Source organism: Bubalus bubalis, chromosome 22, assembly GCF_019923935.1.
Source record: "Bubalus bubalis isolate 160015118507 breed Murrah chromosome 22, NDDB_SH_1, whole genome shotgun sequence".
NCBI classification, from domain to species: Eukaryota; Metazoa; Chordata; class Mammalia; order Artiodactyla; family Bovidae; genus Bubalus; species Bubalus bubalis.
This window is the reverse complement of record NC_059178.1, coordinates 392,326-414,267: the sequence shown is the minus strand read 5'-3', so window position 1 is coordinate 414,267 and position 21,942 is coordinate 392,326. Positions and strand designations below refer to the sequence as shown.

Genomic DNA, 21,942 nt, shown 5'->3' with positions numbered 1-21,942 from the left:
TGTAGTGCTTCGTCCCCGATGGCTGTTTACTTCTTTTGCACGTGTGGCTTTTAATAAAACCACCACTTCCTTAACCTGTGCTGCAGGTCCCGTAAGTGGCGACAGGGAAAGGAAGCTGAGCGGTTGCCTCCGTGGGTTTCTTTGCTCCAAGGTTGAATGCCAGCTTCAAAGTTGTTCTTTCTTCACATTGCTAACGTTGTATTCTTGCTTTTCCGAATCTACTGTCTTATTCTTTTCTTCTTAATAAAAGCTCCACAAAATTTATCCCCATATTTGCACACCTCGTACCAGTATATTCTGGATATTTAATATCTGATTTAAAAATTCTCATATTCTAATGCACAATTTTGCTTATAAATAATGATATCCATATTAGTGCATCAAAGTATGTTTTAACTACAAATGGCAAAAAGGATTTAAGAAGCAACCAAATGCATGACAGTGAGGCTGATGGAAATCCACGCAGGTTTTGTCAATTGACATAGGTTCTGAATAAACCAGCCCATGTCCAAGGCTGAATACATAGGGAAAACCTGCAGGGTTACAGAAAAAAGTAGAGCCAAATAAGGATGGGATACATCAAGCTATGAGACTTCAGAAAATTCTTTATGACAAGAGCCAGAAGAGGGGTGTAGACAACTTTTGGCCTGAAGAGTCAGATTTAAGGAGGCTTCACCTTTATGGAATTGGAGCTGAAGTCAGCTGTGATAAGATGTGAAAGAATGGAATGAAATATAAGAAGACTACTAGGGAGCTAAAAATATAATGTGTGTGTTAGTTGCTCAGTTGTGTTTGACTCTTTGCGACCCCACGGACTGTAGCCTGCCAGGCTCCTCTGTCCATGGGATTTCCCAGGTAAGAATACTGGAGTGGGTTGCCATTTCCTTCTCCAGGGAATCTTCCCAACCCAGGGATCGAAACCATGTCTCCTGCAATTAGAAGCCCACACACTGCAACTACAGAGTAGCTTCTGCTGGCCAAAACCAGATGAGCCAAAAAACTAGACATGGCTAAAAAGCCCATGAGCAGCAGTGAAGACCCAGCACAGTCAAAAATAAACAAATAAATCTTAAAAGAATTGTTGCTGTTGCTGTTCAGTTGCTAAGCCATGTCTGACTCTTCGTGACTTCATGGACTACAGCTCCCCAGGCTCCCCTGTCCTTCGCCATCCCCTGGCACTTGCTCAAACTCATGTCCATGGAGTCGGTGATGCCATCCAACCATCTCATCCTCTGTCGCCCCTTTCTCCTCCTGCCCTCAGTCTTTCCCAGTATCAGGGTCTTTTCTAATACCAGGCTCCTGTCCCCTGAATTCTCCAGGCAGGAATATTGGAGTGGGTTGCCATGCCCTCCTCTATTCTGGCCTACCCTTTGCCAAAACCACATTTAAGTATTTAATGACAAGCCTTGCCCTCCAATAGAACAGGTCTTACATTCTTCTCCTTCAAGAGCATTTGGGCTATTTTTGGTGCTCTGCTATTCCATATAAATTTGGAATCGGCTGGTTAATATTTTGAAAAATGAAACCTCTTGGGATTTTGATTGAAATTATAATAATCAATTTGGGAGAATTGAAATTTTTACAGTATCGAGTCTTCCAAACCACAAAATATTTCCCACCATTTGCTTAAATCTTCTTAATGTTTCTATATTATGTTTGATATTTTTCTATTTACAGGTTTGCACATTTTTCAGTTTTAATAAATATGAGATGCTTTTTTGATAATCTTTTAAATTGTACATTTAAGAAAATTTCAATTTCTAACTGTATGTTGCTAGTATATGAAAATATTTGATTTTTTAAATATTGACCTCACAGTCAGCAATTTGCTAAACTCACTTTTCAATTCTTATAATGTATGTGTGGGTTCCTTTGTAAATGATTATTCTGTTTTTTCATTTTGAGTCTTGAGACTTTAATGATTTGATCTATCAATTGTTTGTGGTTAAAGTTTCTTTACTTCAGTTTTTAAAATTAATTTTTATTGGAGTTGATTCACAATTTTGTGTTAGTTTGTACAGCAAGTGCGTCACTTGCACACACACATATATCCGCTCTTTTTAGACTCTTTTCCCATATAGGTCATTACAGAGTATGGAGTAGATTTCTCTGTGCTATACAGTAGGTCTTTATTGGATTGTATATTTATGTTGTGTTCTTGTTCAGTTGCTAAGTCAAGTTCTACTCTTTGGGACCCCATGGACTACAGCAGGCTAGGTTCCTCTGTCTCTCACCGTCTCCAGGAGGAGTCTGCTCTATTTCATGTCCATTGAGTTGGTGATTTTTTTATATATTAATAATAATGTACATATGTCAGTCCCAACCTCCCAATTTATCCTTCCTCCCCACCTCTTTCCTTCCTTGGAGACCATAAGTTTGTTTTCTACATCTGTGACTCTTTTTCTGTTTTGTAAAAAAGTTAATTTGTACTTTTTTTTTTAAGATTTCACATATAAGTGGTATCGTATGATTTGGTTCAGTTTTGAACGGAAGCAGTGATAGCCGACACACTTGTTTTTTGTTTGATCACAAATAGAATACTGTTTTTTCCTGTCTCTCCATTTCTTTCTGTGTATTGACTCCATTGAAGAACGTGTAGTATGAGTGTGATTCCTACTCAATGTGTGAAGACTCCAACGTTCGTGCCATTAATGTGCCAGTTCTGAGAAGTCCCCGGAGGATTCTTCACAGACCTTGATAAACTGATACAGAGTTTATCTAAAGGAGACTATATATAAGATTTGCCAAGGAATTTGGGGGAAGCAAAAAAGAGTGAAAGGGCTTGGCTAGATAATTAAAACACGCTTGCCTCAGGTGAGCTGTCCTATGGGTAGAACCAAAGACAGAGAGGCTTGTTCAGGTCCTCTGGGGGGTGGAGGTGAGGGGAGTGGTCCTCAGAGAGAACCAGGGCAGGGTAAGGGGCAAGTTAACCACTCTGAGGTCTCCAGTGGAGGCTGGCTTCTGTGACCCTGTGGGGGCTCTGGAGGACACGCTGCCCTAGAAAACTGGCCTCATTCTGATGCAAGGGACCCATCTGTCCTTTTTACCCTTCTGCAGGTGAGTCACACCTGAGGTGTGGCTTGGCTGGGGGCAGGCTGCTGCCTAGCTTCCCGGGCAGGTGGCTTCCAGTGAGCTGGAAGTCATTTGACTGACAAAAGAGTGACTATGAACTATCAGGCAAAACAGCAGCTGGGCGCAGGAGCAGTGGGGGAAGCAATCCGACTGGGACCCCAGGAGCAACCATGCCTTTTAATGAAGAATGAGAATCTTATAGGCAGTATCAGTAACAGACATGTGGAAGTTGTGCCAAAACTTGAGGGGCGGTGGGGAAACCATTAGTGCCCTGGTTTGGGGCTTAACTCCTTCTTCTCCTCACTCCTAAGCATAGAAAGCATTCTCCTATTTTCTAATCATCCACCTATTTCCTACCTTTAGGATCGTTTTGATACAGGAAGGAAGAAACTGACAGAAAATGGGATTGGGGCAGGGCCTAACGACTGGAGGCTGCGATGACATTGACAATTAGGTTTAAAGAGGAGAATAATGCGATCCATAGCCAAAGAGAGGACGGCTTCCCTGGCGGCTCAGCGGTAAAGAATCCACCTGCACAAGGAATCTGCAGGACACTCGCGTTTGATCCCTGGGTCCGAAGATCCTCTGGAGGAAGTCATGCCAACCCACTCTAGTATTTTTGCCAGGATAATCCCATGGATTAGCATGGGATCGCAGAGTCGGACACAACTGACGGTACTGAGCATGCGTACACACAACCCAAGGGAGGAATTGCAGAGTTCAGCAGTTTACAGCAGGAACAGTTCCTGCTGATGGTAGCATCCAAAGCGTGACCCTGTGCATGAGCTACAAGCCAGAGGGAAGGTGAGGGTCACTGACACACATGTGAAGACACAGAGAGGGGTGGTGGCAGGCAGGGGGACAGGAAGACATGTGACAAGGACCAAGGGGGCTTCTGGAGGGGGAAAGGATGCCACAGCAAGATGGGGGCCATCTCTAAAGGACACCCTGAAGGTGTCACCCTGAAGGTGACTGAAGGAAGAAAGGCTTGGGAGAAGCAGAAGTAAGCAGAGAGGCAAGGAATGGGGACCTCACCTCCTGATTGCAAGATGAGAGTGGTTGTCCCCAGGCGAAGACTTTGTGGTCTGTGGTGGTCTTCAGGGGAAAGCCAAGTTTTCCTGTAAAAATGAGGTGGTAGAAAAAATGCTTTAGGAGAAAGCAGAGGGCTTATGGAGATAAGTGGGAACTAGAACCGAGAGTCCAGGGTCACAGAGAAAGGGATTAGGAGATATCAGCTGATGGACATATTAAAATATAGAGCACTATGGCCAGCTCAAATATTTTTTGCTATATTATTTATTAAAATAAAAAGTCATTTTATTTTATTTTTTAGTGTTTTTTTTTTTGTTTGTTTGCATTGAGCAAATTGTGAATATTGAGATTGGTACGTACATTATCCATGGTCTTAGCAGCTGCTTCACTAAGCTGCTTCTTTAGACAGTCAGGTGAGAGGGAAGAGCTGAGATGGACTTCTAGGATTCGCTGCTTGGCAATGGCGAAAAATCCTCACACACTTTACCAATGAGAATCGTCTGAAGAGCCAACAGAGCCAGTAGGAAGACCCTAGGGGTGGCAGGAAAGGCTGGAATTTGGAGGTGTAATTTCCGAATGCGTTTTCAAAAATAATGTTGTTTTCCTGAAATCAGTGAGCTTGTTGGATGTTCATGAATTATTGGCACTTGGGATTTCTTTGGAGGGAATGATGCTGAAGCTGAAACTCCAGTACTTTGGCCACCTCATGCAAAGAGCTGACTCATTGGAAAAGACTCTGATGCTGGGAGGGATTGGGGGCAGGAGGAGAAGGGGACGACAGAGGATGAGATGGCTGGATGGCATCACTGACTCAATGGACTTGAGTCTGAGTGAACTCTGGGAGTTTGTTATGGACAGGGAGGCCTGGCGTGCTGCAATTCATGGGGCCGCAAAGAGTCGGACACGACTGAGCAACTGAACTGAACTGAACTGGTTCCAGTGTCTGGTGGGCTAGTGGTAAAGAATCTGCCAGCCAATGCAGGAAATGCAGGAGACTTGGATTCAATCCCTAGATCTTGAAGACACCTAGAAAAGGAAATGGCAACCCACTCCAGTATCCTTGCCTGGGAAATCCCGGACAGAGGAGCCTGGCAGGCTACAGTCTATGGGGTTGCGAAAGAGTTGGACACGATTTAGTGACTAAGACAATAACAACCTGTGTCTGGTACACAGTAAACTCTCAACAAATGTTCGGTAAATGAATTAAAATGAGACGTTTCATAATGAATGGGCAGAATCCTTGAGAACGGGAGTGGTGTGTGTGTGTTGCCTCTCCAGTTTTCCTCAGTACCTTTTCTCTTTCTTTTCTAGGAAGTTAGCTTTCATACTTTTCTTCTTCCTTTGCATTTGGTAACCCCAAGTCAAGCAACTGCGAAGTTAACTTTATTGCGGGCTCTGGTCTTGTCAGGACAGTGCTTTGTACGTCTGAGGTTAGGAAGTATGCTCTCACTCAGATGTTCACCCAGCCTGTAAACCAGCGCTTCCTGACCTTGGCTGCACACCAGGATCACCTGAGGTGATAAAAATTCTGACGCCTGTTCCTGCCTTAACGATGCTGACTCAGTTGTCTGGTGGTGGGAGGCGGGGGGGCGGCAGGGTCACTTGGCCATAGATTTTCTTTTTAAGTTTCCCAGGGGATTTTGCTGTGCATCCAGGGTGGAAAACCAGTGGTCTGAATGGTTCTTTTCAGAGGGTCCCCCATATCATTAGGGAGGAAGACCCTCTTATCACTGTCTGCTCCTACCCCCAGCGTGGGACGTAATTCATTTCTCTTGGTCATTCCAGTCCCTTTCATCCCAGGGTGTATTCCTGCTTTTAGTCTTATTTTGTCATCCGGTTAACTTAGATCTCTTTATGCTTGGGCCCCTAAAAGAATGTCTCAGAGACTTTGGAGAAGTGAGAATTGAAACTCTATTCCTCTATGTCGAGGTGTGTATTATTCACAACACAGTTGCTGACAACTTCAAGTGCAGAACTTCGCGATCATGAAGGAAAGAAACAGAAAATTCAAGCCTCAGTTTTGTTGTAACCCTTGCATGCTAATTTTATTAGGGAAATAGCCATTGAGAAACCAAAGCTTGTTTCACGGGAAATGCGAGCCATGATGACTAGGGAGAGGCAGAGAGAGCTATAAATTAAAGACTTCACCTGCTCATTTAGCACATGCTTCCTGGTTCCTTGCCCTGTCACCTCTGTCTTTCCAGAAACCAGGTAAGTTCCTTCTGCACCAACTTGAGATTTCTGTGTTATGAGAGCCCCCATGTTTGTTAGTTTGAAAGAAGTACTTGTACTAATCCCAAGCACCTAACTTGCCTTGGGGTGGTTTTGTTTAATTCAGTGTTTACTCAGCCGTGACAATGTTATCTTGTCTGGCAGTAAGTTAATTCATTTTGTTTTTGAGTGAACCTGCAAGAAATCCTTGCAAGGAAACATGGTGTTGAAATGGAAGTTTAAACAGCAGATGTAAGATGCCTTTGCAGAGATGGGCCCTTGAGAGCAAAAATCCCTCAGAGTAGGCTTTTGATTGGCTTTAATCTCATTTTTGTTTTAAGATTTTTCTTTATTAACTAGTTGTAATTTGGCTGGTGAAAGTGAAAGCTTTAGTCACTCAGTCATGTCTGACTCTTTTCGACCCTACAGACTGTAGCCGGCCAGGCTCCTCTGTCCATGGAATTCTTCAGAAAAGAATACTGGACTGGGTAGCCATTTCCTTCACCAGGGGATCTTCCCGATCCAGGGGTCGAACACGGGTCTTCTGTATTGCAGGCAGATTTAGCTGGTGAAGAAGAAAATACAAAACATGTTCTAGTTATTTTTGGTAAATGTTAATTGCTCTTTAACTTTTGTGAGATAAACAAAAGTAATATGAACTCACTGCATAAGCTTGAAACAATATAGAAAGCTATATAAAAAAAGCTCTTTTGCCCCCAGTTAATAATCCATGACCAGAGACGCGTCACTGCCCTTTAAGGAGCATTCAGCCTGGGGTCGGGTTTGCACGCAGCTAGGGACTGGGGTTTAGGAACTCTCGTGTATCTGGTCACTTTGTGCTGGATTTGAAGCAGCTGAGAAAACAGCGTCAGAGAAGGCCACTTTGCTTTTGTTGAGGCTGAATCTGAGAACTCTGCTCGGACTTGAGGCCAACCCTTCCTACAGAACAAGCCCCTGGCCTTGTTCTCCGCAGTGGGACACGCCCGACATGGGAGGGCCAGGCTGGGCCAGCCCGGGAGGGGCGGCGAGCAGGGAGGTGCCAGTGCAGGCAGTTCCGACAGAAGGAGAGAGAGCAGAGCCTCTAGGGGATTCACCCTGCTCCCTGGGACCTGGGAACCCAGAGTGTGCGGTGATGCCCTGTGATTCACGTCCCGTCAAGAGCAGGGCTGGGAAGTGACCTTTCGCTGCGAGGGTGAAACTCCCTACGTCCTGGCTCAGTGCCCGAAGAGAAGCGGGAGAGGGTGCCCTGACACGAAGCCCTGCGGCTGAGTGCCGGGTTCTGGTTGCTGTTGTTCCAGGTCCTGCTGGAATCATCATGGACTCGCTGGTCCCAGCAAGCACTTGGTTTGGGTTGGATCTTTTCAAAGACCGGAGTAAAACAGATGAAGGCAACATCTTGTTTTCCCCTGTGGGCATCTCAACCACCATTGGAATGCTGCCCCCCATGACCCGAGGAGCCACCGCCACCCAGGAGCAGGAGGTAGCGTGGGTTTTCCTTGCTTTCCAGCCACAGGCTTGTCTCTGGGGCAACACTCTGGCATTACCTCGAAAACCTGCCTCCCTTGATCGGGTGCCAGGAAAAGACAGTATCTGACTGGGGCGATTTCAGGCCTATCAGCAAAGTCCTTTCCCCTCTTCCAATACCATCATGGCTTCTGCTCCCAAATGCTTGAGATTCCTTTGGGTGAGTGTCTTTGTCCAAAGCAATTCAGTTCAGTTCAGTCACTCAGTCGTGTCCAACTCTTTGCAACCCCATGAACTGTAGCATGCCAGGCTTCCCTGTCCATCACCAACTCCCGGAGTTCACTTAAACTCACATCCATCAAGTCAGTGATGCCATCCAACCATCCCACCCTCTGTCGTCCCCTTCTCCTCTTGCCTTCAATCTTTCTCAGCATCAGGGTCTTTTCCAATGAGTCAGTTCTTTGCATCAGGTGACTAAAGTATTGGAGTTTCAGCTTCAGCATCAGTCCTTCCAATGAATATTCAGGACTGATTTCTTTTAGGATGGACTGGTTGGATCTCCTTGCAGTCCAAGGGACTCTCAAGAGTCTTCTCCAACACCACAGTTCAAAAGCATCAATTCTTCGGTGCTCAGCTTTCTTTATAGTCCAACTCTCACATCCATACAGGACTTCTGGAAAAACCATAGCTTTGACTAGACAGACTTTTGTTGGCAAAGTAGTGTCTCTGCTATTTAATATGCTGTCTAGGTTTGTCGTAGCTTGCTCCTTTTCTTCCAAGGATCAAGCGTCTTTTAATTTCATGGCTGCAGTTGCCATCTGCACTAATTTTGGAGCCCCCCAAAATAAAGCCAGCCACTGTTTTCTCATCTATTTGCCGTGAAGTGGGAAAGCCATTAAGCTTATAATTAAAGGTAGAGCAAGAAGGACAGAGCCTCCTGGGGGAAATGACACGATCTCCACATGGTGTGAATGACGCATCGAGGAGGGATGAATGAAGGGACTAACCAGTAGGGGTGAGATGAGCGCACAGCCCAGAACTTCTCATGATTTTGCAGGGACAGCCCTGTTCCTTGTGGACCAAGGAGGCCTGTTTAACAGTCATCCATTTTACCCTGACTGGGTCCCTGTGAGCTTTTCTCTGCTCTCACCACGGCCATAGTACTTTTTTTTCTTCCTAGGTGCCTTTCTCTGAAAGTGACACGGAAAGCTCAAGAATGAAAGCTGAAGAAAAAGAGGTGGGGAGACATGGGCTTCCCTCGTGGCTCACTGGTAAAGAACCCGCCTGCCAATGCAGGAGACGTGGGTTCGATCTCTGGGTTGGGAAGATCCCCTGGAGAAGGAACTGGCAACCCGCTCCAGTATTCTTGCCTGGAGAATCCCATGGACGGAGGAGCCTGGAGAGCTACAGTCTGTGGGGTTGCAAAAGAGTGACTCAGTGACTAAACAACAAACAACAGGACATGTCCTAAAGCATCCAGTGATGTCTTGGTAGATGTGGGTTCCCTGGGGAAACGGGTAGAAAGGTGTGATACTTACTGTTAAGCAATAATAACAACGGCAGCCAAATAATGTGGCTTATAGAGAACCATACAATAATAAACCCCAGTGTCAAGAGGAGACCTCAGCTTTAGTGCTCACTAATCACTAGGGTATATATCCATAAAGGCGAATAGACTGAAGAGTCCCTGTAGCAGAGGGAATGTGTTTTGGAGTTAGCACATGTTCATGCTAAGTCACTTCAGTCGTGTCCGGCTCTTTGTGACCCTGTGGACTGTAGCCCACCAGGCTCCTCTGTCCATGGAATTTTCCAGGCAAGAATACTGGAGTGGGTTGCCATTTCCTTCTCCAGAGGATCTTCCCGACCCAGGGAGCTAACCCGTGTTTCATGTGTCTCCTGCATCAGCAGGGGAGTTCTTTACCATTAGCGCCACCCGGGGAGCCCATTTTGGAGTTAGAGTTCAAATCCTGGCTTTGTCACTTAACAGCTGTGCTAGTCTGTGCAAGTTGTTCATCTTTAAGCCTCTGTAAAATGTCTAGTAGAGCAACCAGAACCTGGTGACTCACCCCATGGGCGCTGCGGTAATAGTGGCTGATAATATTACTACAGACTTCCCTGGTGGCTCAGATGGTAAAGAATCTGCCTGCAATGCAGGAGACCCAGGATTGATCTCTGGATCAAGAAGATCCCCTGGAGAAGGGACTGGCAACCCACTTCAGTATTCCTGCCTGGAGAATTCCATGGACAGAGGAGCCTGGCGGGCTACAGTCCATGGGGTCACAGAGTCAGGCAGGACTGAGTGACTAACACTTTTATCACATTCTATTTTTATTTTAAGGACCTCTGCCTACTCTGTTGATGTTTTACTCAAAAAAATATTAGGCCAGAACCAATGACTTCTTGAGATCTCTTCCAGCTCTAGGGTTATAGTATTCCTCACTCATGGGGCAGTCTGTGCACGCGTGGCAGAGTCCGCAGGTCAGGGCTGGCCCTCAGAGGTGGACAGAGCTCCCTGGCAGGTCACGTCTGCCATGACCTCTATCACAGCTCTTTTCCCAGGCCCTCATTACATTGTGGCTCGAGTCCCCCAACAGTATGAGCCATTCGTTCCACGATCCCACGTGGCCAGGTTGTCTGCACGGCTCAGTTGCACATATGAGGAGTCAGGCTTCCTTGCGGAGTGTGCACAGCAAAGCTGGGTCCAATGGCTGCTCCGTTATCTAGCCAGTCCGTGCTACAGCTGTTTTCAGGCACTTTCTCTCCCAAGCACGGTCCTGTGCAGAGTCTTTGTGCAAACTAGAAACAGGTACACCTTGGGTGACAGATGCCTACTGCTAGGTGAAAAGCTTTTAATCTTTCACCATTGAGTGTGATGTTATCTGTGGGCTTTTCATGTATGGCATTCTGTCCATGGGATTCTCCAGGCAAGAATACTGGAGTGGATTGCCATGCCCTCCTCTAGCGAGTCTTCCTGACCCGGGGATTGAACCGGGTCTCTTTCGTCTCTCGCACTGGCAGGCGCGTCCTTTTCCGCTGACCCACCGCGAAGTGCAGTACTGACCTCTCTGCTTTGCTGGTTTCTACTCAGGAGCGCCCCCTGGTGTCTGTCTGTAGTGCTGCAGACCAGGGTGTGTGTGGATGGCCTTTGTGCTCAGGGACCAACCTGGTGCCTGTTCCTCTTGACGCTTAGATTCAGGCAAGACACAAACCAGTCCCTCAGGCAGCCTCTGAAAAGTCACAGTGTTGGACACACATTCCACACGCTTCTCTCCTCAGGGACTTGGGGTTGCGAGTTTTCCCCCAGTCACACCATGAGGTGTGGCAGGCAGAAGCTGGTGTGTGAACGTCATGAATTGTCCTGGGTTCATGCTTCTCTGGGCTACAGGAATCTCTGAGCTGGTTCCTGGGTTTCTTGTATTGTTGTTAAGTTGGTGTTTCCAGTGGGGTAAGAATGGCATCCAGAACCTACACCAAGCTCATGGATGACCCCCAAGGCTGCCGTGTCTTCTTGGTGTGGGGAGGGTGGTGAATCTAGGTTTACTTTTGCCAAGATAACTCACCGAGTTTTTGTTTTGATTTTGAAGTTAGAGAAGACAGAAGAGCTCCAAAGGGTTTTGAGTGAGATAAGGAAACCCAATGATGATTATGAACTGAAAATAGCCAACCGGCTGTTTGGAGAAAAGACATACCTCTTCCTTCAAGTGAGTTTTGCTGAGTTCACAACATCTGTGAGTGGTACTCAGGAATGGCCAAATGACTCTGTTAAGACTGGGATCTTTGAGGCAAGATGCCTAATTTGAGTGCTTGACTCAGCCCACATCACTGGGGGTGTCCCTCCCATCTCTCCCTCTCACCCTCTACCCCACCCGCCTCTCAACCTGTTCTCCAGATACCCAGACCTTTTGGGAGCTTCTTTTTCATCTTGAAATCTGATTTTTGCCTTAACCCTATTGAACCTGCACAAAAATATGCATGGAAGTACTCAAAGTGATTCACCCAGGCCCTAAAAAGATCTCTTCTTACAATGTTAGTCATCTTCCTGTACAGATAAATTTGTTTAGAAATGATGGTAATGGATGAATTGAATTTTAAAGCTATTTCTATTCCTTCCCTGTTTCTCCTAAAGAAATACTTAGATTATGTTGAAAAACATTACCATGCTTCTCTGGAACCTGTTGATTTTGTAAATGCAGCAGATGAAAGTCGAAAGAAGATTAATTCCTGGGTCGAAAGCCAAACAAATGGTAGTGTATGGATGAATCGTTCATCATAAAAACACTTCTGAGTACCTGTGAGTGAAGCCCTGTGCTGGACGCTGCATAGGGTATAAGGGTGTACAAGCTTTGGGAGGGGACCTGAGATGGGTATTTCAGCTTGGAGGGGCAGGACTGGAGCCAAGGATTGGGGGAATCCACTGCAGACAGTGGAATGGCCTCAGCAGATGTGGAGAGAGCCAAGGGAATTGGGCAGGGGACCACAGGAAGCCAACTTCGTGGAGACACGTAGTGGAGAATTATTTGCGCATAGCTGGGGATCCCAGTGACTTTGGGGCTCCTGATACCTGGCTCATGTCTGTCGTGAGGTCACATTTGACTTTTACGTGAGCACCTTTCTTTCTGAGCCTGGGTCCATAAGTAAAAACGTCAGAGGGCTCCTTTCTCTCGGTCAGTGAGAAGCATCAGCTCACTAAAGACGCGCCTGGGCCGTCGGCGGCTGGGCTCCTGCGCGGAGGGCGGCAGCCTTGAGCCTCGTCCGCAGCAGGGACTCGACAAAGCCCCGCCTCCTCCGCCCCGCCTCACGCCCCGGTACGAGCCAAACTCGCAGGGAATAGCAGAGAGCAATGTTAAGATTTTGCAGAGCAGTGCTGATACTTTAGTGTTAGTATTTCAGAATACATTAAAAAAAAAAAAAAGATTTATTTATGGATTTGACTGTGCCAGGTCTTAGTTTTGGCTTGTGGAATCTTCCGTGAAGGCACGCGAGGTCTTTAACTGCAGCATGCAAACTCTTAGGTGCGGTCTGTGGGATCGCGCTCCCTGACCAGGGAGAATACATTTAAAAAACAAAATTCCGGTTATTAGAGAGACAGCTGTCATTTCAGATTGCATTTTTTCTTCATACTCAGTTCAAAGGAAATGAAAATTTTAAAAGGGGGATAAAAGAGGATCTATCAAAGGGTTGGTTGAGGGCAGTATTCTTCAGAATTTCAGTGGGATGGGCTGAACCCAGAGATAAAACATCAGCTCCTTTGCAATAAAATAAGAGATCTCTAAACCTCAGGTAGCTATAATGAATGGGTTAAAAATAATAATAGCTAACTCCGAGTGCTTATTATGAGCTGGATAATATTCCAAGTGCTTCTCTACATAGGGAATCATTGCTTCCTTTCAGCAGCTCTGTGAGGCAGGTTTTATTCCTGTTTTACAGGTGTGGAAACTGAGGCTCAGAGAGCTTAAGTAACTTACCCAGGACCCCTCAGCTGATGAGAGGCAAAGCTGGATGCCAGCAGAGGCAATCTGACTCCAGAGCCTGAGCTCTTAGCCCTCACACCTCCGTTTATCCCATGGGATAAATTGGAGATGGGCAAAGTGAGAACCTCCTATGATTTCTGCCAGCGAACTCTTTATCGGCTAAGCCTTCAGGCGCTGACCTGGCTGAGGTTTGAATGATCGGTCAAGTCCGTGTTCATCGTATCTGACATGTGTAGATCTGACTTGTAATTTTGAAGATGGACCCATTTTGTTCTTGTTGCTGTTCATTTGCAGAAAAAATCAAGGACCTGCTTCCAGACGGCTCTTTAAGCAGCTCCATCAAGCTGGTGGTGGTGAACGTAATTTATTTTAAAGGACGATGGGACAGGGAGTTTAAGAAAGAAAATACCAAGGAGGAGGAATTTTGGCTGAATAAGGTATGTTCTTTAATTAATTTATGTGATATGCTTACAGATAAAATGTAGACTCTGAAGTCGTATTTGAGCAAATGTACATGGTATATGGCTTCCCAGGTGGCTCAGTCGTAAAGAATCTGGCTGCTAGTGTAGGAGACACAGCTTCGATCCCTGGGTCGGGAAGATCCCCTTGAGGAGGAAATGACAACCCATTCCAGTTTTCTTGCCTGAAAAATCCAATGGACAGAGGAGCCTGGTGGGCTACAGTCCAAAGGGTCACAAAGAGTCAGACACATCTTAAGCCACTAAACAACAACAGTGATATATGTGTATATATAAAATGCTGATTCCTAGGCTCTGGTCTTTAGCATGGTCTTAGGTTGAGCGAATTATTCTGGGGAGCCCCCTTGGTGGCCTTCCGCCCCTTGACGCCTCGAGCTCTGCTGACTCGTTGCAGAGCACAAGCAAGTCTGTGCCGATGATGACGCAGCACCAGTCCTTTAGCTTCAAGACCCTGGAGGACGTGCCGGCCAAAATTCTGGGCCTTCCGTATCGAAACCATGCCCTCAGCATGTTCCTGCTGCTGCCCAATGACATCGACGGTCTGGAGAAGGTAAAGCCTTGCCTCTTCCTGGTTCTGCCTTCATCTCCCGAGGCTCTCTGTCCCACACCTTGTTTCTGGGTGAGTCTGGAGTTAGGGCTCTGATCTGGAGCTGGTGAAATAGAAAATATTTCTGTCTCTGCAGCAGGTAAAGATGGGTATCTAAAGAGGAGCATTAAATGGTGTCAGGTTTATTGAGAAGAACCACTACTAAAATATTTGGGGATGAGATAACATGAACATTTGAGGTCATATAGGAGTTCTAAAGATAACCCACCATTCTCCAAAGTGGTTGATCTCTGTAGACCCTCTTTCCCAGGGAAGAAAATCACCTATGCACGTAGACAGCAATTTTGAATTCTATTCACAGGCTATTGGACTTTCTGAGTTCCTTTTTTAGACATTTCATTTTTTAAAAGACTTTTTTAGGGCAATTTTATGTTTACAGCAAAACTTAGAGGCAGGTACAGTGATTTCCAATACACCTTGTGCCCCACGTGCCACGGCCTCCCCATAATCGGCATCACTCACCAGTGTATTTTTTTTAACCCCAAATAAACCTACCTCGACTCATAATAAAAGTCCATAGGACCCTTAATCATAAATCCCTTGATTTAGTCCTGCCCACTGGTTGCTCAGACAGTGAAGAATCTGCTGTAATGGGGGAGACCTGGGTTTGATTCCTGGGGTGGGACGGTCTGCTGGAAAAGGGAATGGCAACCTTCTCCAGGATTCTTGCCTGGAAAATCCCATGGACACAGGAGCCTGGCAAGCTATAGTCCATGGGGTCGAAAAAAGTCAAACACAACTGAGTGACTAACACTTAAACTAAAGCTACTTTGTAGTTAAAATATTGATGTGGTGAGTAGCCTATATTTTGGAGAACAGGAAGGTTGTTTTAAATCCCTATTCTATTTAGTAGCTTTCTACCCTTTGACGTTTCTTAATTTCTTTGAACCTCAATATTTTTTTTTGAACCTCAATATTCCCTCATTTATAAAATGAGTTCCATAGTTCTTAATGTGTGTGTTGTAATGATTAGAATACACACACACACACACACACACATACATATACATGTACATCCTGGACCAACTCTAAGATATCTTCTAAGAATGGATCTGAAAAGTGAAGTTTCTCAGTCGTGTCCGACTCTTTGTGACCCTGTGGAGAGTAGCCTACCAGGTTCCTCCATTTCCTTCTCCAGGAGATCTTCCCGACCCAGGGATTGAACATGGGTCTCCCGCATTGTAGGCAGATGCTTTACTGTCTGAGCCACTAGGGAAGCCCAGAATGGATCTAGGACATGAAAAAATTTGCCTAGGATGGTTCCAGTTCTTGGAAAGTGCTTGATAAATCGATGGATGCTGTATTATTAAGATACTAGAAGCTCTCCTGCTTCTGTGAAACGTGTTTAGCTGCTGCTAAGTTGCTTCAGTCGTGTCCGACTCTGTGCTACCCCATAGACGGAAGCCCACCAGGCTCCCCCGTCCCTGGGATTCTCCAGGCAAGAACACTGGAGTGGGTTGCCATTTTCCTTCTCCCATGCATGAAAGTGAAAAGTGAAAGTGAAGTTGCTCAGTTGTGTCCGACTCTTCGAGACCCCATGGACTGCAGCCTGCCAGACTCTTCCGTCCATGGGATTTCCCAGGCAAGAGTACTGGTGTGGGTGCCATCGCCTTCTCCATTAGCAGCGTTATATGTTGGCAAATATTTTGGGAAAGCAAAATGACAGGACGTGCAAGCTTTATGAGATCGACACACTACTTCCTGTTCTAACAAGGCACTTATCTGCAAGCTTTAAAAGTATTCATAATCTGACTCAAAAAGCCCAGTTGTGGGAATTACTGTAGGGAAATAATTCAAGAATAAAATTTACTTTCTGAGCCAAATCAGCAGCATCTTCATTAAATACCTGGTGGCTCAGACGGTAAAGAATCTGCCTGCAATACAGGAGACCCAGGTTCCATCCCTGGGTAGGAAAGATCCCCTGGAGAAGGGAATGGAAAGCCACTCCAGTATAGCTGTCTGGAGAATTCCATGGACAGAGGAGCTTGCAGTCTAGAGTCTACGGGGTTGCAAAGAGTCAGACACTAGGATGCTCGGCTTGAAATTTATATAATAGTAATCATAATTTATTATTAATAGATGCTGCATCCACAGTATCTATCAGCATCCACTTGATACATATTTAGATGATTGTAAAATGAATGAGAGGATGAGTGTTAGGTGGAATTTATCAGCTTGATGGAAATATCAGTTTGAAGATACTTAGAGATATGCAGTGCTGTGAAATATATTTACTTTATAACAAGAAAAGTGGATATTCAATGTAATTGCAACTATATAATATATATTATATTAATATAATATAAATTACATTCATTATAATTTTATAAATTAAGTTCATTATAATATAGTAATATATAAACTATATTATAATATTCATTATATAAGATAGTATATAAATTATATAATACATATGTTGACAAAGATTATGGAGAAGGCAATGGCACCCCACTCCAGTACTCTTGCCTGGAGAATCCCATGGATGGAGGAGCCTGGTGGGCTGCAGTCCATGGGGTCGCTAAGAGTCAAGCACGACTGAGCGACTTCACTTTGACTTTTCACTTTCATGCGTTGGAGAAGGAAATGGCAACCCACTCCATGTTCTTGCCTGGAGAATCCCAGGGACGGGGGAGCCTGGTGGGCTGCCGTCTATGGGGTAGCACAGAGTCGGACATGACTGAAGCAACTTAGCAGCAGCAGCAGCAGCAGCAGCAAAGATTAAAGGGGAATAGTAAAAAATGAAATAATATATATTAAATTGATAGAATAAGAAATGACTTAAATTTATTTACATGCAATAGAGTTTTCATACATACACAGATAATTTAAATATAGAAATATAAGACAAGTAGCTGGTATATGTATATATATAAATAGCAGTTGAGTGAAATAAAATTTCTGGTTTCATTTGTTAGTAAAGCTAATATTAATAATTTCTGACTGACTGACATTAGTATTGCACTGTTTTGAATTTGCACTGATGATCAAGCCATTCTTCCCTCTTTTTTTCCTTACCAGATTATAGATAAAATAACTCCTGAGAAGTTAATCGAGTGGACCAGCGCGGGGCGTATGGAAGAGAAGGCCGTGGACTTGCACTTGCCCCGGTTCCGGGCGGTGGGCAGCTATCACCTGGAGGCCGCCTCCGCGGGGCTGCGCGCCGCTGGCCTCGCGGGGAGCCCCGTGGGCGCCGGGCTGCGCGCCCAGAGGCTGCTGCACAGGTCGGTGCTGGAGGTGACCGAGGCGGGCACGGAGGCTGCGGCCGCCACCGCTGTGGGCTTCGCCGTCACGCCGGCCCAGGACTGGGAACGTTTTCACTGCAATCACCCTTTCCTGTTCTTCATCAGGCACAACGAGTCCGACAGCGTCCTTTTCTTTGGCCGATTTTCTTCTCCTTAGTACAGTCCCTGCCTTGGCGGAAAGCGACCACCACCGCCGCTGCCGGGGCGTTCACAGGCGTATGGAAATAGCCCGCTCTTTAAAAATTTGTTTTACTTGAATTCCAGCCTTACCATCAAAATCAATGATTAATGACGGCAATACTGTATATATTTACGGTTTTCTCTGAAACTGAAATGTTTTGTTTGTGACGTGCAGATAGCAGGTCAAATCAAGGCTCCTTAATAATCTTCCACTGATTTCCTCTAGGAAATCAATGCTTTGTACTTTTGTGCACTAATGGAGAGAAAGAGTCTCTTTGCTGAAGACCGTGGACTAGTGATTTTGAGAGTCCCACCAGTTCTAATATTTTGGTAGATTATAATACAGGAGTAAAAGAAAACAAACATTTATATTCAGTTCATGTGTTGCTTTTTTCTTTCTTAGCATATAGTCTGGCACACTGAACCTAGGAAAGAGAATTGAGAAACACGTTAGCAAAACATAAATTAAAACTCAAAAACCAAAACAAAATAAAACAATCTACCAGGCAGAGAGGATTCCCATATTTTCATCCTCTGTTCTAATAGTAGATTATCCATGGTCAGTTACATGAACACTTTGATATTGTGAAATAAATGTGATCATAAAATCCACCATTTTAAGCCTAGAACCTGACACATTTTGATAAATGTGCACATGAAAACGCTACCACATTCAGAATACAGAACGCTTCGTCATCCTCCAGGGTTCTCTGCTCTGCTTCTGAGTCAACTGTCCCTGAACAAGCCCTGCTCAGCCGGCAGCTGACCTGCCTTCCGTCAGTCCAGGGTAGACCTGCCGTCTCTAGCTTCACGCAAACGGATTCCGACCATGTCCTCTTTCATGTCTAGCTTCTGTGGCTCGGCACTGTGTTTTCAGATTCATGAGACTAGGTGGGATATCAGAAGTTGATTACTTTCTACTGACAAGCAGTGTTCCATCATCTGGATAAACCACATTTGTTTATCCATTTACTCATTGACGGGCATTTTTGTTGCTTCCAGTGTGTGGCAGCTATACATAATAATTGTTGTCTAGTTGCTCAGTCGTGTCCAAATCTTTTGTGACCCATGGACTGTAGCCCGCCAGACTCCGCTGTCCTTGAGATTCTCCAGACAAGAATACTGGAGTGGGCAGCATTTCCTCCTCCAGGGGATCGCCCCAACATGGAGGTTGAACTCACGTCTCCTGCATTGCAGGTGGGTTCTTTACCACCGAGTCACCAGGGAAGCCAGTGAATAATGTTACTATGCCCAGAAGTTTGCGTGAACGTATGTTTTCACTTCTCTTTGAGTAGATAACTAGGAGCGAAATTACTGAGTCAGATGATAAATACATGTTTAATTGTATAGGAAACAGCCAGTATGTTCTCCAAAACGCCCATATCATTTTCTACTACAAGCAATGAGTGAGCATTGCAGGCATCCTGAAGACACACCAGTTGGTGGTGTGGCCCGTCTTCTTCATTATAGCCGTTCTCGTGGATGTGAGGTGGTATCTCATTGTGGTTGTGCATCTTCCTTTTGACGAATAATGTTGAGCATCTTTTCATGTGCATATTGACCCTGCGTATATATTCTTTTGTGAAATGTCTGTTCAGATCTTTTGCCCATTTTTATTAGATTGTTTGCTTTCTCATTATTGATGTGCAATTGCTTTTAATATATTCTAAATAAAAATTTTCTGTCAGATATATTTTTCTTAATCATTGAAGTGTCATTGAAAAGCAGTTTTAAATTTTAATGGGATCCAATTCATTAATTTTTTCTTATATAGTTTCTATTTTTCTGTCTTATTTGAGAAATCTTTGTCTATCTCAAGTCTGCTAAGACTTTCTCCTAGAACTTTTATGATATTAGCTTTTGCATTTAGATCTATGATCTATTTTTTTTTTTGTATACCCAATAGTCTTTGTTTTATTTATTTATTTATTTTAATTGGAGGCTACCTACTTTACAATATTGTAGTGGTTTTGCCATACATTGAAATGAATCACCCATGGTTGTACATGTGTTCCCAATCCTGACCCTCCCTCCCACCTCCTTCCCCACCCCATCCCTCAGGGTCATCCCAGTGCACCAGCCCTGAGCACCCTGTCTCATGCAACGAACCTGGACTGGCGATCTGTTTCACATATGATAATATACATGTTTCAATGCTATTCTCTCAAATCATCCACGCACGGGTTTCATGCGTGGGGACAGTGGTCAAGATGGGGAGGGGGATGTCTGGTCTTTCTATGGACGGGCACGATTAAGCAGGTTTGCAGGGTCTGGGCGATTGCAAAGAGCAGGACAAGGGTGAGTGAGATAAAGTCCATTTCCCAGTATTGCAAGTCCCCACTTTCTGAGACCACTTTCCCTTGCCTTCTCCCACAGAGTCCAAAAGACTGTTCCATACATCTGTGTCTCTTTTGCTGTCTTGCATACAGGGTTATCGCTACCATCTTTCTAAATTCCATATATATGAGTTAGTATACTGTATTGGTGTTTTTCTTTCTGGCTTACTTCACTCTGTATAATAGGCTCAAGTTTCATCTACCTCATTAGAACTGATTCAAATGCATTCTGTTTAATGAGTAATATTCCATTGTGTATATGTACCACAGCTGTCTTATCCATTCGTCTGCTGATGGACATCTAGGTTGCTTCCATGTCCCGGCTATTATAAACAGTGCTGCGATGAACATTGCGGTACACGTGTCTCTTTCAATTCTGGTTTCCTCGGTGTGTATGCCCAGCAGTGGAATTGCTGGATCATATGGCAGTTCTATGATTTATTTTAAATTAATTTTTGTGAAATATGCTTTGTGGTCTTGCAGAAACCAGTACTTGAGAAACCAAGCACTACACTCAGAGAGTTAGAGAACTCAGGTTTATTACGCCGGCAGGCCCAGAGGAGCTAACTCTCCAAGCTCTGAGCCCTGAACAAAGGGATTACAGAGCTTTTACAGACAGACTGTAGTGGGCAACACTAGCTGTTAACAGGCTGGTTTAAACTAAGGGGTTTCATGCGTGGGGACAGTGGTCAAGATGGGGAGGGGGATATCTGGTCTTTATATGGACGGGCACGATTAAGCAGGTTTGCAGGGTCTGGGCGATTGCAAAGAGCAGGACAAGGGTGAATGAGATAAAGTCCATTTCCCAGTATTGCAAGTCCCCACTTTCTGAGACTACGTGACCTACGTGATCCAGATGTTGCAAGGGGCAAGCTGAGTTACAGAGGCAGAAGGAGAAGGAGGTTATGTAAAATTTTAACTTTTCCTCTTCAGTGGCTCATTATTATTAATGTGGACATTCAATCGTTCCAGCCACTTGTATTCTGAAAAGACTACATTCATCCTCAGGTGATTTAAGTGCCTTGGAATCTTTGTGACATGTACACATGCTGGATCTGCTTCTAGACCCTCTTCTGGTCCCCTGATCTGTTTCTATCACAGGTCACCACCTCTTTATCCCTGACAATAGCCCCTCCTGTGGTCTAATCTGTCTAATAATAATGTAACCAATTAAGCTTTCATATGGCCAGTGTCGGCAGGCTGTGCCTTTTGCCATCCTTTCAGTTAACCTGTATGTGTTCCTAAGTGAGGTTTTTAAAAAAGATTTATTTATTTAGTTAGTTTATTTTTGAGTGCTCTGGGTTTTTGTTGCTGCACGCAGGCTTTCTCTAGTTGCCGTTCTCGGGCTTCTCACGCGGTGGCTTCTTTGGCTGTGGAGCACAGACTCTCGGGGGCAGGGGCTCAGCAGCTGTGGCTGCCTAGCATGCGGGGTCTTCCTGGACCAGGGATTGAAACGGTGTCCTCTGCATTGGCAGGCAGATTCTTGACCACTGGACCACCAGGGAAGTCCTGATTTTTGTTTTAAGTAGACATTGTAGACTGGGATGTTGTGGTTATCCCATGGATGTAAAATGGACTCCCCATCAAAAAAAAAAAAGTTGGATACTGAGATTAATGATTCCACACAAAAATGTTAATTCCTCGTGTAATGAAGTTTCTGGGGAGCCTGTGGCAGGGTTCCTGGCTACCGAGAGCCTGCAGGGCTTGACGATGGTTAGGAGCTGGCCCGGGGAAGGGCTCCTGGGCATGGTCAGGCTTGCTTGGCTTGCACTTCCTGCAGGTACCGGGGGAGGGAGCTCCAGGCCTTTCCTTGCCAGCTGGCTTAGTTGTGTGTGTGTGTGTGTGTGT

The 21,942-nt window shown here is 45.1% G+C and overlaps 1 protein-coding gene across 5 annotated transcripts; it reads left to right on the top strand.

Annotated features, from left to right (window-relative positions):
• Positions 1 to 6,207: 6,207 nt before the first annotated feature.
• On the top strand, positions 6,208 to 19,449 carry SERPINB13 (serpin family B member 13). Of its 5 annotated transcripts, XM_044934594.2 has the most exons (8): positions 6,208 to 6,315; positions 7,614 to 7,795; positions 8,960 to 9,050; positions 11,368 to 11,480; positions 11,906 to 12,023; positions 13,545 to 13,687; positions 14,124 to 14,279; positions 17,355 to 19,449. In XM_044934594.2, exons 2-8 carry the CDS (start codon positions 7,631 to 7,633, stop codon positions 17,733 to 17,735), a joined length of 1,167 nt encoding a protein of 388 aa, XP_044790529.1. In that variant the 5' UTR covers positions 6,208 to 6,315; positions 7,614 to 7,630; the 3' UTR covers positions 17,736 to 19,449. The 5 variants fall into 5 exon arrangements, with proteins under 5 accessions (XP_044790529.1, XP_006045448.2, XP_044790528.1 ...); XM_006045386.4 differs by lacking the exon at positions 8,960 to 9,050 and having other exon boundaries at positions 11,364 to 11,480; XM_044934592.2 differs by lacking the exons at positions 6,208 to 6,315; positions 8,960 to 9,050 and adding an exon at positions 7,362 to 7,507 and having other exon boundaries at positions 11,364 to 11,480.
• The last annotated feature ends 2,493 nt before the right edge of the window (positions 19,450 to 21,942 follow it).

Coding starts and splice junctions, on each gene's coding strand:
- SERPINB13 (XM_044934594.2), top strand. CDS start 7,631: ATGGACTCGCTGGTCCCAGCAAGCACTTGGTTTGGGTTGGATCTTTTC. Junction 7,796..8,959: donor CCGCCACCCAGGAGCAGGAG/GTAGCGTGGGTT, acceptor TTTTCTTCCTAG/GTGCCTTTCTCTGAAAGTGA. Junction 14,280..17,354: donor ACATCGACGGTCTGGAGAAG/GTAAAGCCTTGC, acceptor TTTCCTTACCAG/ATTATAGATAAAATAACTCC.